Here is a 15,741-nt window from a genome sequence, read left to right on the forward strand (position 1 = left end):
TTGTTTGTTTCTACTATGTTACATACACCAATGTAGGTGTGTTAAAAAATATATATTTTTTGAGGGAATTTTCCCAATTCCGTGAACTCTTACAAACTCAACATTTGGGCTTCTTGCTTATGATAAAACAATTTAAATATTCAAAACAGAGAGAAGAGAGAGAGAAAACATTGTCTCAGTGACAGACTCCTGGTCAAATCCAGCAGGCTGACTATAAGATTGCCAAGTCTGTGCTGCCAGCTTGTCAGAAAAGGAAAACTGACTGTCACTTACAGAGTAGTGAAGTTTGGGAGGCTGAGGCAAGAGGACTGCTGTGAGTTTGAGGCCAGACTGGGTTTCAAAGCTTTAAAGTGAGTTCAAGGCCAACCTGAACTGCATAATGAAACTCTGTCTCAAAAAGACACAACACATCAAAACAAAAGAGTAGTGAAGTAATCGGAATATAGAACTTAAAAAGGGACGCCAACATTTCTTGAGTTTTTGGTAAATACTGGGAAACATCGAAAATGTCACCTTTCAAGTGTGTCTTCACACACTCTTTGGCCGCAATAGAATTGAAAGCTGAAGGACAAAAAGCGACAATACACAGATTGTATGGAAACTCTGGCTGATGAGAACTATTTTAAGATTACCTTTTTTTGGTAAACTGTAAAAAATAACTCCCATTTGCACTGCACATTATAGTTCACAAATACATGGGGAAAAAATGTTGGGGATGTTTGCCATCGTCAGGAAATGGAATGAAAGAGCAGTAAGTCATGTATCTAGTCAATCTTGCTCTAAAAATTCAAGTGCATTTTAGCACTGCCTTCTATGTGATATAATGAAGAACAGGCACAATAAGAAGATGACTTGCTGTTCAGAGACTTGAAAAACAAGCCAGCATTAGTGCAACTGAAGTTGTGTGAACAAGCTAGCCCAGCTTGGTATCTAACTCCTGATGACCAAACATCAGAAATAATTCCATCAGCATGTGAAGTACAGATAGGACCACAAACCAAACCTCAAAAGGTACTCTAAGAGAAAATACCATTTTACAAAGTTTCCCTTCCTATCAGAAGGCAGACCAAGAGGAAGTTCATCCTCCCACCACGAGTTTCTTAGAGCTGAACTTCTGGCTAGAAGGTCTTTGGTCCCACGCAGCACTAGCACCCTCTTCTCCGAAGCTCTTGCCTCTTTCCTGGAATATTTCAGAGATTAAGAAGTTCAGGACTCCATGGGCCTCAGAACAACTAAACAGATGGGTAGAAGTACAAAACAACCTCCTGGTGGCCAAGAAGGTATGTAGACTTTTGTTGCTGCCTGCGTTTCTCAGACCTGATTTTAGGCGATTACTTGTGTCAGATAATATGCTGATGACATTGAACACTGTTATTGTTTTTGCTCTTAAATTTTTATGTTTCTGTTCTTCTGTATGAAGGTAGACATAGAGTACTTGATACATTTCAGAGATTCATATTGAATTTAAATTACCTGTGACCTTCATATAACGATTGGGTGATTACATTTAGCTCGAATACAGCAATATTAAATATAATTTCTACAAATGATCCCAGGCAGTGCTCATTTAAGCAGAAGGTTTAAAATCTGTTGAAATTAAAGCTTATTTTTTTTTTAAAAAAAGACCAGTCAATTTAGCATTTCTGAGAGAACTCAGAGCTTTTTCTCCCCTTAGAGGCCAAGTGAGCATGTGTGGATCCTTCTCGCTCCTTTGTGTAACTCTCACCCTTAAGGTCAGGCAGTAACTAAAGCCAAAGAAACATCAAAATACTGTGCGAAGTATTAGCGTGTGCCATCATGCAGCGGCGGGGTCCGCCTCAAGATTAGGAAACTGTTTAAATATCAGATCGCCGGCAGGCGTCCCGGTGCAGGCCTGTGTGAGGAGCGAACTGGTGTCCCAGCCGAGGGCGCGCCTGGCAGCCAGGAAAGTCACCGGTGCGCCCCTGCAGCCTTTTTCCAAGGCCCGGGTCGCACGGGAGTCGGTCCAAGGCTGTCGTCGCTGTGGCCTGCGGTGGGACCGGCCCAGGCGGACGGGGCACCGGGCAGGACGCGCGCTCCGGGCGCTCCGCGGACACCCGGGACCCCACCCCGCGCCCCAGGAGGAGGCGGGGGTGACGCCAAGCAGGGGCTTTGCTAATTGCCAGAGCAGGAAGTGAGCTTGAGGAAGAAGCTGCGGAGACCCGGGACGAACAGGCGGAGGAGACGCAGGGCGCGCAGAGCCGTGGCCGTGGAGGCTCCTCCCGGCGCGTCTGCCCCGCAGGACCTCCAGTCGCCGCGGCCCGCTCTCCTCCCCGGTCCCCGAGGCCACCTGGCTCTGCCCGAGTGCCCGTCTGCCCTCTCCCCGCCCACATGGCTTCTCCCAACGACCCTCTGCGCTCAGGTAAAGTGACACCGCGCCGCGCCCTTACTGGAGCGGGGACCGGGAGCTCGTGGGGTGCGCGCGGCTGAGACATAGCCTGGGTTCGAACCTCCGCGGCCCCCCAAGGGCACCTCAGGATCCCCCGACAGCACGCCAGACTCGGGCCGGGCGGGGATGGAGGCGGTGTCGCCCCACCCCTGGGCTACACTGTGGGCGACTACAGACCCTGCGCGGTGCGCTCGCCCCCTGCGCCCGCGCGCGCCCGGCCGCTTTGTTCCGGGCGCAGGATGCCAGGTTGAAACAAGTCTCGCCAACCTCCGGCAAAGAAGAGCGCATGGGGTGTATTTCTTTTTCTCCTCCTTGCTCTCCCTGGTTTCCAGCTTTCATGCCTTCTGCTTTCCCTTCGTCCCTCTTAGTTGAACTTTTGTCAATGTTGTGTCCCCTACCCCATTCCCAAAGCTTTTTCATAAATCAGTGTCCGGAGAAACCAAAGATCGAGCCCACCTGTGGAATCCCCACCTGTGGAGGCCTTTGATTAGAATGTCCTGTAGTGTCATCCTTATTTTAAGATATTATGCTTTCGTATCTGAGGCCAGGATCTGGAATTTTCTTTCATCTCTCACCTGGATTTTAAGTCCTTTTTAGAATTCACCTTCTAGGAATTCTCACTCCCATAACCTACGGGCAAACTCCGTGAACGTTTGTGGAATACACTACTGAGTGGCTGATATGGCCCTCAGGGTGCACTGGGGCTGTACCTGGTTTTGCTGAGGTTGGACATACTAGGGAAGAGCCACCCTAAAGGAGATGCTGCTGTTCGGATGGAAATGTTTCCTAATTTCATTTCTGGAGCCTGGGCAGGAACAGAGCTCCAGTATTCTAACACTAATTTGTGGCTTGAGAACCTTGAAGGAGCCATGTCTCTAGAGATTAAAATCAGAAGATTAAAAACTCAACAGCTACCTCGGCATTGTGATGTGCTATTTGGGGTGTGGGGTGGGAGTTGAGACTTCAAAAAAGATTTAAATTCTTCAAGTGGGGTATGGCGAACATTTTGTCAATTGGAGATGGAAAATAAATCGGATGTCTCTACATATGTTTTATTTGGACAACAGAAGGGGAAAAAGGTGGAGATCCTCCCCCTTACCTCCTACCTCTACCCTGTACCCACTTTTGCCGGAACCTAGTTGACAAGGTATGGAGGAATGTTTGGGTTAAATTTTAATAATAGTGGTCTCAGATCTTATTACAGGTCTTAGAGATTCGCTCAATGGAAATACAAATGAATTCTGTGCCCCCCCCAATCAGCCATGCCACAGGAGGTGGGGGCTGGGAATCCACTCAACAGTGGTCTCAGTGATAAAAATCCTCTGTGAATCACCCAGGGCACAAGGTGCAAGGAGGTCATCAGGAGAGCTAGTGTGGCCTTAGGTGACTGTAACAACACTACTAGATGTGAAATTCCAGGTACCATCAGTCTGCATGGCCTGGCCAAAGCAGATACCCACAATCTGGAATGAAGGGACTTGAAGTCCCCGCAGAGATAGAATGATGTGACCACAGAGTGTATGACAGGAGGGTATCTGAGAGATGATGTATCTCTTTGACTTTAGGAGATAGAAACCAAACCTGTGGGTGAGATCTCTGGAAAGAGGTAGCGCTGGGGCCCCAGCGAGAGGAGGGCGGCCTCCCAAGGTCAAGACCCTGTGTCACCTGGAATAGGCTGCGGAAGACTTCAAAGCTTCTAGAAGATGGTCTCAGTGTCCCTTCCTACTCTGAGAACCCATCAGTCAAATGTGATTCCTCTCCTGAAACACACCAGTTTCCCCTTCCAAACATTTTGTTCTGTTTTTGCAACCCACAAGAAACCTACCTCCCTGCAACGAAATCACCGATGGTTCCAGTGGACCAAGGCCAGTGGTATTTTCACCTCTCCGCCCAGACCTGTTACCACACTCTCACCTGGTTGCCTAGCTCACTCCCACCCAGTGTTTTCTCTCTCAGGCTTGCCTGCTGCCAACCTGTTTTACAAAAGATGGTCAGAGTGATCTCTGCAGAGCAAGTCAGGTCCTGTCATCCTTCTGCTTAGAGCCACTTTCTGACAAGTCCTTGAGTGGCTTCCATGCTCTGTGTGATGGGTCCTGACCTATCCCTGAAACCCTTCACCTGCCCTCTTTAGCCCCCTGCTCTCTGGATAGCAGCCACTGGACCTCCTTTCCTTTCCTTGAAAACCCTCCCACCCTCCTGTCTTCTGACCTATCCACAGGTTTCTCCCTCAGCCTGTAAGGCTACACACACACACACACACACACACACACACACACACATCTCCCACTTCTCTGGACTTCAGCTCAGAGGTGACCAGCTCCATGCCATCCTCACACAGCCCTTCCGTTTCTGACACTTGTCAATTTTGCAGGTGTGATTGATCATTTGGCTATTGTTATTCTCCCCCATTGGAGTGTAAACTCCTTGATAGGGACCATGTCTTTTTTTTTTTCTTCTTAGCTTGTCTCTAACACCTCACACAGTGCTTGGCACATATGAAGCTCTTGATAAATGCTTAGCACTCCCATGAATGAATGAAAGAAACAAAATCTAACCAAACTTACTTCAAACTATGAGGGGAAAGCATTCTTCTTATGTTGGTATTTTAAAAGTTTACTTATTGAGTTATGTGTGTGCACTTATGTTTACCTTGTAAAGCTTTTTCAGGTACATATATTGCTATATTAATTAAAGATAACATAACATTAAGAGGATTCCCAAGACATTTCAAGTCACAGGGAAGGAAATGGCTGTGCTGGTTATTATTGAAGGGGCCAGAATTCTGTGTTAAATGTGGGTGAAATCTAGTTCATTTGTTTTCATACAAGGAATAATCAAAAAATATAGTGAGTGTATAAATAAAAAAAGTTACACTAAAAGACTGCCATTGAATCATCTTAAAATATGCCCTCTTGCTTCAAACATACTTATCCCATCATCCTTTCCTGCTACTTTCTGATGCAGTGCTGTAAGTCCTCTTTTGTGAGTATTCTTTACAAGGGTTGATCAAAAATACAGTAAATGCTGCTGCCAAGTACCATCCAGCAGAAAGGAAAGCTTGTGAAAACATTATGTTGTGTTCTCATCCATCTTATACACCAGGTCTTGCACTGTGTGATTTCTGGCTCTTCTCTGAAGTCAAATGACCATGAAAGGTAAATATTTTAATCTACTTAGGACATGCAGGCAGCTGTGATGGTACAAGACACTTACAGAACTGCTTCAGAAAGTAGCAAGTGTGATAGGATATGTGCAACTGAAGTAAAGGGGAAAGTTTGGGTGTGCAATGGCAGTGTGTTTTACTGTCATATTTTTAAATGAACATTCACTGTATATTTTGACCACACCTGTTAGATATTTGAAGACAGAACAAACCAGGAGGCTCTAAAGGTCCAGGCTGAGGAAGGGGACACTTGGAAGGTTGGCAAAAGGGACACTTACTACTTGGTTGCAGGGAGCACAGCCACATAGCTGTCCCTTGCTCTGGGGCCCTTTTGTCCTGGGCAGCATGGCTACTCCATGGGAGCCTCAGCCTTGGTCACTAGTCCACCATGGCCCCTTTGGAGCTATTGCACCCATCACTGGTCCTTTGTAGTCTTTCTGTGGGCAGTCATGAGTCTCCCAAGTGGGGAGAAGCACCCAGCGCTAAAGAGTGAGCCTCTTTCAGGAGTATCTACATGCCCAGAGCTGGACCAGTTCATTTCCAAAGCCACCAAAGATGGTGGTAACAATGTGGTGATCACAACTGTGATCTTCCTTCCTTTTCCCCTCTCTCCTTCCCTTCCTTGTGGTTTTCCCAGTCTTCCCTTCATTTTTTCACTACCTTACAATACTTCTGCTTGCTCAGTGTTCTTCTCTCTCCTGGAATTGTGTCTGACTCTCCTCTCACATCCATTGTCCCCTCTCCCCTCCTTCCCTGCTCCTCCTCGGTCTGATCCTTATTACTGGGCTGATGGGGCTGCTCTCCAGAGAAGCTGATGTAGGACTCCATGTGCTCATTCAGCCTCATGACCTAGGGAGAAAGAGGAGAAGGTTGTCACCTCCACCAAAGCTGTCTGCGTACACTGTGAGTGCTTGTGTGATTGCCAGTTTGGTTCAGGACACCAGGGCTTTTTATAAGCAGTGATGAAGACAGCTGGGGATTAAAGGAGAACTATGGCTAAAAAAAGAAGAGGAACTTAACTTTAACTCCAAAATTACAAGGTCAAAGAGTTGTCATTAATTCTTCGCTAGAAAGCACAAAGGGCTCCAGGCTTTTGGCTCACAGGGTTTGGGAAAACTGGAAGCTCCACACCTTGCCTTTTTGTTTTCTTTGAAAGGTCATCACTGGAGATGATGTTTGAATGTCCTCTGAGAAATTGCCGCCCCTCTGTAGTGTGATGAATAGAGAGAGGATTATAGGCTTGTGCCACTCACCCAACTTCCTTTGTTCTTATGGAGGCCTCATTTCAGGGCCACTATTGAAATACAGGCAATGTGTAGGAAAGTAATTGGCCAACAATGGTCTAATGTTGATAGGCCAGGCGGGGACCTAGCAAGGGTGTCTGTCAGATTCTTCTTGGATCTTCTGGGCAGTGTTCCCTCCTCCTGGGTATGTGGCAGGACCCACTGTGAGATGGGGAAGAGGGTCTTATGACTCACTTTTGGACAAGATGGGTTGGAGAATTTCTTAATCATTGGCTCTAAGATGGACAGGCCAAGAAAGTTAAGAGTGCCTGTGGCTGCCTTGGTAAGGGAGCTGTGGGCTCAGAATTTGGAGGAAACCAAATAACTATGTCAACAGAGACGGTACTCATCACAGCACAGAGGAGACCCCAGAGAAGGGCCAGCTTGGGTACTGCTTAAAGTTGCAATCTCTCAGCCAGGGATGCTTCCACCTGTGTGGTCCCTATTGGACACTACTCTTGGACTTTGACATGAGTGAGGATGTAGAGACTGTCTTTTGCTACTACTCAGACGAATTAGGGATCTGCAGTCTCCAGAAACTAAATGACCATGTAGCCTGCCCGATCTGCTCCCACCAGGCCCTGCAGTATCAGCTCAACAGGTCTCTCCTGTGCCAGGGGACTCTTCAGCCGATGCTCATGGCAATGACAACCAGTCCTTTGCCAGAGAATATGGGCTGATCTCAGCGCATCTGGAGTCACTAATCCAGAAGAGTTAGGAAAGCCTAACTCTTGTCGAAGAGATGACACCAGGAGCAGAGAATGTCCCCCACTGAACCCTGGTGGTGCTGGCAGGCCTGGCCTTCTGGGACTCATCTATGCCCACTTTTTAAAATTTTTAAAAAAATTTTATTGGTATTTGCAATACATAATAATTAACTTTTGGGTAATTGGCATATACATATATCATATCTTGATCATTTCTGATCCCCTTTATTTACTTTAAAAAAATTTTTTTAAAGTAAAAAATAATAATAAAACTCTTTTTAGTAGGAGAGTAATAATAACACATTGCACACTATTAGGTTCACAGTAGTTGTTAGGAGTACAAGATACAGGCATGAAACATTGTCTAGAAAATTACTAGCATAAAACTTCCCCCTCAGCGAACCAAGAAGAACCAGCTTATATAACTGTCTTAACTGTCATATGTTTATATATTTTTTTCCTTTTCTCCTGCTTACTTTCCCTTTTCTCCCATCTCAGTTTTTTTTTCTTTTGAAAAGTTTTTCTCATTCATAATATCCACTGTACCTTTTGTTATCCCCCTTATTTATATTGTGAGTTTCTAATAGAAGCAAAACCATGCTATATTTAACATTCTGTATATAATTTAATTCATTTAATATTATGATCTCAAGATCCATCCATTTTTCTATGAATGTCTAAACTTTTTCTTCTCTGCACCTCCATAATATTCCATTTTATTTATCTACTCGTGTATCCATGAACATATGGGCTATTCCATAGTTAAGCTATTGTGGCTTATGCTGCTTTAAACATAGGTAAGCATGTGTGAGTATAGTAAGATATTTTTAACTCTTGGGAAGATACACTGTAGAATATCTCAGGGCACATCGTATCCCTTCTGATACCATAGTCTTATTTGGGAATTTAGCCTGCTGTTGACTGGGAAATATAAAATAAACATTTTAGATCTTTAAGTAATTTTATTTTACACTTAATAGTATTGTAAGCAAGCAACTATAAGGCCTCTAGTAAGACTTTAGGAAAACTTTTTACTTCTAGATCTCCCTCAGATAACTGGGAGCGTCCCTCCCCCAAATAACTTCCCTCTGGCCCACAAGTATCTGGGCCTGTCAGAATAAAAGTAGGTTAGTATAAGGTAAACGAACTAGCAGAATTGGGCAGGAGGGCTCAGGTCTGTAATGCCAGCATTCTGGGAGGTTGAAGCAAGAGGATCTCAAGTTCAAAAAATAAAAAACACAGTGGATATAGCTCACTGCAAAGACCTTGGGTCCAGTCCCCAGCTAAACACACACACACACACACACACACACACACACACACACACACACAGACACACACACACACACACACACACTCCTGGGAGAAGGAACTGGATCAGACATAGCGTGTGGGCCATTGCAGTAGCTGGGTCTGTCATCTTGGCAGTAACACACAAGTGCTCAGTCCAGAGACTGTTGTACGGCAAAGGCCAGGACCAGCAGAACATTCACAGAGGAAAGAAGAAAAGACCTGGACATAAATGCCTCCAGTATGGTTTATGCACACAGGCCCTTCCTGGAGCCTTCCTTGCCCTTTTGCCATACTTCAGAAAACAAAGCTCCCGAATTCCACCTGTCGCTCACTTCTTAGGTTCCATTTACTCCCAGAGATGTCAGACTTTGAAAGGGACATTGTCCTGTTGTCTTCTCTGTGTCTGCCTGCTACCCGCAGGTGTGCCAGTGACAGCACAGCAGCTGGGTCACAGTCAGAGGCAGTGGATCAGCCTCCTGGATTTCCAAACTTGGCTGGACCAGAATTACCAAAGACCACTGGCCAAGTGCAGAAGCAAGAGACTTGGGCACAGCACTAATCTGGTTCGAGGTCATAGTCTTGTTCAAGGCCAGCCCTGGCTGTCTGTGTCTGTGAGGACCCAGGCCTCCTCCACCTGTGTGCAGTGTTCCATCCTCTTAGTTGTCCTAGTTGCTCCTCACTGCTGTTTTTAGTTTGCCTCCTCCTTTTTCAGCTGCCTCCTCCACTTTCTTCCCTTGTTAGGCCTTTTTCTTTTTCCTCCCTCTCTTACTCCTTTTCCTGAAGGAAGCTACCCTAACTTGCTACAGACACAGCTCATAGTGTCTGCACAGGATGCCTTAAAGGGTGTTAATAATCCCCCACCCCAGCCTCCCCTTCGCAGCCTCATTCCTTGCAATCCCATAGCATTGGCACCTGTTAAAACCCCACAAAGCCGAATGCTAACATCGTAAAGTGTTAGCATCCAGTTGCACTTCAGCGAGGATGAAATATTCAAGAAGAATAGGATAAGGAGTAAGGAGAAGGGTTTGAGAAGACTCCTTGGCCATGTGATCTATGAAAAAAGATCACTGCGTGGTGGTGGCTTCTACAGCCCTGCCCCAGAGTGGACCAACATGTAAAAAACTTGGGAAAGAAAAACTAGAAAACCAAATGCAGTCTGTCCATCTGTGAGAACATGCTTGATACATACATGTTCTCTCTTCTCTCTCAGCCTTTTCCTGGCTGAATGCTCTCCAGGTGCTGTGCCCTGGCTAATGTCAGTCTTCCTTTGGGACACAGGTTTCTGCTGCTGTGCAGGTTGTTCCCTGCTCACTCCCCTGTTCCTGCAGTGTCCACCCTTCCTGTGCACTCCTATGTGGCCCCACACTGTCACAGAGGAAGCACTCAGTGCCCTATTACTCGAGCACCCAGAGTTCTGCACACTCAGGGTGGTACTGGCAACACACTTGCTTATTTTCTTGTCAATTTAAGCTCAAGTCTGAGTCTGTAGTTGTGTTAGACAATTTTCTGTTGCTGTAACAAAGCATCTGAGAAAATGCCAGGAACAAGCCATAGCCCCCTCTTCATGGGAGGTCACTGGCCAAAGCTCTCTCCCTTTGTGACCACCTCTTTAGTGACTAAAGGCTGTCATAAAGATACAGAGATACTGATTTCATGCAGCTTCTCTTTCTGTCAACACCCTGGGGCAGAGAAAGATGCAAAGCCCATTCTCAGCAGGAGAACATCCAGGGCAACAAACACAAATTACTATCTCAAGAAATTGTCCCATGATGCATTATCTGGATCCCCAAAGACATTGCCTAGACTTAGGGCTTAGTCCATAGTAAACACTTATTGAAGGTCTGGATAAAAAGCAAACATTAAATCTTGACTGAGCGTGTATATTGAACAAATCTGAAAGATTCCACTCAAATTTAGTCATCGTTAAGACGGTTTCCTGGCAGATGCCTAAAAAGCACCTTGGAAAAGGGTATCTTTTTCTAATGTGTATGAATTAGTGTGAGCTAGTGGAGGTCCTGACAGAAGTCTGTATTTTTTTCTATATTTTCTCATTCATTTCCTTACATGGAATAAATTGATCAAGCATAAGATGCAAAATACTGAGAAGTCAAAGTCACCACTTTTAATATTCACTTGAAGCATGTTAAGAGCATACTTTGAGATGATTTTTTAAAAAACAAGTTACAGAGACTGAGAACTAAGGAAACCTGTAGTATTCAGAGTTAAATCTTTCCTACTTAAAGGTGTTCAATACAGACTATAAAAGAGTCATTAACATCCTATCTGCAAAATTTTTGGTTACTTGTTACTCTGTTTGTGACTTATTTATAAGTAAACTGTTCCAAATACAATAGTGTTTTTGAAACAAGCCTTCCTTTTTCTTAATCTCTTTCTTGGTGCAATTTGAACCCCGCCTTACGTAAGACTAGTAATGATTGAGAGAGTGTTTCTCAGACCTGAATGAGTACAGTGGTGTTTGTCTATAGGAAGACGTATCAAAGGACTCATTTGTGCTTTTACATTAAAGAAAACACTCTCCCTTTGTTTTTTGTTTCACAGATCACATGGCTAAGGAGCCAGTGGAAGACACCGACCCTAGCACTTTGTCCTTTAACATGGTAGGTTACACGTGTTCCATTCATAGCCACACTCCTTGTTTTGCTTTTTTCTCTTTTGTTACTTCACATTTTCTTTAGAGTTTTTGCACAAAATTAGAAACCCAAAGTAAGATTTCTTATCTTTATCTGGTGTTCTCTGGGGAAGAATAAACCTTGGGTTTCTCCAGGCTGGAAATAGTGTGTTGGATCCTATTCCTGTGTTGTGTGTACCAGAAGTGCTCTTAGATTTTATGAAATCTTTGGCTACCTGTCAACTTTTAATACTGTTGGTCTACTTTTAATTCAAACTAATCTAATGTGAGGTTGAAGATAAAACCAGACAGTTTTTCAGGAACTGAGCAGAGGAGCACACACACTGATTTATCTCTGTTAGCACATTTAATCCCCCTCTCCACCCTCTTCTCTGAGCCCCATTGATTTCTGTAAAGTTATCAGAGATGTCACAGGCATTGACTTTCCTCCTTCAGGCACCCTGTGAGGTGGCAGATAGTTGTTCTTATCCCACTGCACAGGACGCAGTGAGGGAAAGCAGGTGCAGGCACTTCCCTGCAGCCTGGACTGTGAGCAGCATGGATCCACCATCCCTGCATGATGCTTCTGCTTCACCACAGGCCTAGAAACAGTGGAAATAATGGAGTCAAGTGGCCATGGGTTAGCAACCCTGACATCATGAGCCAAAATAAACCTTGTCTTTTTTTTTTTTTTTTTTCTTTTTTTGAGATGGGAGTCTCACTATGTAGTTCAGACTGGCTTTGCACTCATTCACTGTGAGCCTAGGCTGGCCTTGAACTCATGGCAATCCTATTGCCTCAGCCTCCTGAGTGCTAGGATTATAGGTCTGCACCACTGTGCCTGGCTAAACTTTTCTTTTTTTATGTTGATTTTCTTAGGTATTTTAATAGAGAGACAGAAAGCTAACTTTGTGGGTCAGCTTTATCATTGCTGGAGAAAATATCTGACATCTTCAGTTTAAAAGAGGAGAGGTTTAATTTGGCTCACGGTTTTAGAGTCTTCGGTCTATGGCCAACTGACTCCAAGGCAGAAACATCACAGGCAAAAGGGTACGGTAGAGCAGAGATGCTTAGTTCATGGCAACCAGGAAGTAGAGCAGGGAAAGGGTTCCAGGAAAGAATAGGCTTGCACCAGATGTAATACTCAAGGCCACACTGCCATAACCTACCCAGCCATGCCCCGCAGTGTGCTTTACTAATCTCCTAGACTTAATCAAGTCAAGTTGACAATTAAAATTAACTGTCACATTGACACAGAAAAATTCTTCCCTACATGCCTCAGAGGGACCGTGTCCTGCAAACACCTTGATCTTGGACTTCCAGTCTCTGGAACAGTGACAAAACATACACATGTCATCGTAGACCATTCTGCTAAGACAGCTCTAAAAAACCAACAACATGGAAGGCGTGGAAACGTCACTCTGTTCTGAGTATGACCCAGGGTGAGGTAGCCACGACCCACTTCCTTCAGCTAGGCTCCACTGCCCTCCAGTTATACCACCTCCCAGTAGTCCAATGACGAGATCAGAGCCTTCAAAGTGCAGTCACTTCCCAGCTTTTGAGCCTTGGAGGACAAACCATAACTACCCTCCCCCTGCTTCATCTAACTGCTGATGGTGTTGCATGCGATCCTGGATGCTCCCTAGCTTTGAGATGCACCCTACCATCTCTCACTCTGTCAGCACGTGGCCATCTTCTCTGTGTGAGCCTTGTTTCTGGATCTCGTTATACTCCTTCAGCTCCTCTTTTTCTTCTTTCCCCTCCTCTTTCTCCTCTCCCCCTTCTTTCCCCCTTCTTCTCTTCTCCCTACTTCTTTTCCCCCTCCTGCTCTTCTCCCCCCCTTTTTTCTCTTCTTCCTCTTTTTTGTGTGTTGTGCTGGGCTTGAGCCCAGGGCTTCACATATACTGAGTAAGTGCTCTACCACTGAGAGTAGATGTAAGTATCCACAACTCTCTGTCTTCTCTTCTTATAGGAATATCAGTCACATTGGCTTAAGGGTCCACGCTCCTCCTATACTGTGACCTCACCTTCACTAATGTTATTTGTACCCCTGTTTCCAAAAAAAGTCATGTTATGAGATGTGAGGGGCTACGATGTCAATATAACCTTTTCAGGGGCCATAAAGCAACCCACAGCACCCTGCTGCAAACAGGTTTAGCATACACTCCTTGTTGTGGCAGATGAGATCTCTATGACCTTATCGGCATCAGCTGTTCACCTGCAGAGCCAGTTTCATATATCTGTTTGCTGTCCTTTAGATGCTCCTTGCTCTCTCACTTTCCCAGGACACCAATCCTCTGCTTCCTCTGGCAGGAAAGTGTTCCTACTTCTTTCCATTGTGACCCAGGCATCTTCTCATCCACAGAGCCTCCTCCGCCTGGGGACCTCAAGGGTTCCCTTTCCCATGGCATGGTCCCTGTTGTTATCTCTGGATTGGAATTTCTTGCTTGTCTGACTTCCCATCACAATTGGGTTGATCACTTTACCACACACAGAGATACACTCAAGACAGTCACTGATACTTGATGCAGCAAGTTCCTGAACACCTTGAGCACAGTCCCTTTCCTTCATTCTCACGCTCCACCTTTGCATATTCAGCCCCATCTTCTTCTGTCCACCCCTTGACTACTGCGGGAATTCCTTCCCTATACCTGTTCTGCTCACTGGCTTTTACTCCTGCTTCATGTGCCATCTGCAGTGACCTTGCTCCTTCTTGGTTCCTTCTTTCTGAGTCCTGAGCATCACTTGGACATCAGTTTCTCCAGGAGACCCACACTCACTTCCACCTGTGTTTGTCTAGAGGGCTTTTTGCAGATCTTCACTTTACCGTGCATTACAGTCTCTGAGGAGGCTCACAGTCTGCCTGAAGGAGTAGTCAAGGGCTTCCACAGCAGCCTGAGAGGGGGTGCCACAAAGATGTGGTTCATGCTTTGGGGACCACACAGAAGTGTAGCTGGGGTGGACCTATTGGAGATTATAGGTCTCTGTGATTAATTGTGATTTACTTACTGAGTTTTGTTGGGAAGAGGTTGGAGGCTTCTAGGAGTTCCAAAACTTCGCTGCCCAACTCCTTTTTAACTCACAAAAGGCATCAAAAAAATATTCTTGATTCCACATTGACTTCTTTTTCTGCTTTGCCAAGGAAGGCAAGATAGAGACCTGCAAGAAATTTGAAAGGAAACTGGAAGCCTGGTTCCGACTGGAGGGCAGGGATGAGTCAGGAGTGGAGCTGGGTCTGGAGACAGGGTAGAGGCACATTCTCATCCTCTCTTGGAAGCTTCAGAGAATAGTTGCCTTGTTTAACTGGGATAAGTTTCCAGAACATTAGATACCTACAGATAGGTGTAAACAGATTAAATAATGTAAGCACATATGCAATTTGAATTCCCTTAAACAGGTGGGTGTCTTAGACACTTTGCCATTGCTGGGAACCAATACCTGACAACAACATGAAGGAGAGGTTTATTTAGCTCACAGTTTCCAGTGGGTTTAGTCCCTGGTTGCCCCAAGAGCGAAACAGCATGATGGAAGGTTCAGGGCAGAGGGAAGCTGCTCATCCATGGCAGCCAGGAGCCAGAAAGAAAAGGGAGGAGCCAGGGACAGAAATACATCCCTTTCAGGTCACATCCCCAGTGACCTACCTCCAACCAGGCCCCACCTCCTAACTGCACAGTGGGCTTCTGAATTCATCAGTGTGAACCCACTGATGAGGATAGCAACGCCATGATCCAATCATCTTCCAGTACCCTCATCTCCTAACACACAAGCCTTTAGGGAGACATTCTGGATTTAAACCATAACAGCAGGCCTACTCCAATAAGTGCCTTGTGGACTGTGCATAATTGTGCATAATTAGTAACTGACCTTTAGATCTTTGCACAATTGACAGCTCAGTTACCTTTGGACTGTAGTTCTAGGATTCAAACCTATCAATGCAATGATAAGCACCGCCCAGAACACACACTCATTGACCCATATGACTGTCATAGAAATGGTGGGAAAAAATAGTCTGTCCCCATGATGCTTGAAAAACAAAAGCCTCTTCATTTCAAGCTGCAGGAAGCAGATAGGGAGAATAGCATTGCAGGGAAAGGAAGTGTGGTTTAGTGGTCAGAGCCAAGGAAATTAGAATAAGGCTTATTCTATTTCATGTTCCAACATTAACTTCTTGTCAACCTTGACTTCATGTCCATAAATTTGAGAATAAAGACAGTCAATGAGATAGGCTTATTGACAAGTCCAAGGCTAACCATTTCCAA

General features: G+C 45.3%; 1 protein-coding gene across 4 annotated transcripts in view; it reads left to right on the forward strand.

Moving 5' to 3' along the window:
- The first annotated feature begins 1,047 nt into the window (after positions 1-1,047).
- Edaradd (EDAR associated via death domain) overlaps positions 1,048-15,741 on the forward strand; it is a 52,544-nt gene continuing 37,850 nt past the window's right edge. Inside the window, exons 1-2 of one of the 4 annotated variants that reach the window (XM_013156264.3) lie at positions 1,048-1,280; positions 11,413-11,471. In XM_013156264.3, the coding sequence (XP_013011718.1) occupies positions 1,217-1,280; positions 11,413-11,471 (123 nt within the window). In that variant the 5' untranslated portion in view covers positions 1,048-1,216. Of the gene's footprint in view, positions 1,281-1,828; positions 2,381-11,412; positions 11,472-15,741 lie in introns of those variants that run through there. The other 3 variants (XM_003473507.4, XM_023566579.2, XM_013156265.3) reach the window with 3 other exon arrangements.

This window comes from Cavia porcellus, unplaced genomic scaffold, assembly GCF_034190915.1.
Source record: "Cavia porcellus strain 051 isolate PalLab524CR breed Dunkin Hartley unplaced genomic scaffold, mCavPor4.1 scaffold_13, whole genome shotgun sequence".
In the NCBI taxonomy this organism is placed as follows: domain Eukaryota; kingdom Metazoa; phylum Chordata; class Mammalia; order Rodentia; family Caviidae; genus Cavia; species Cavia porcellus.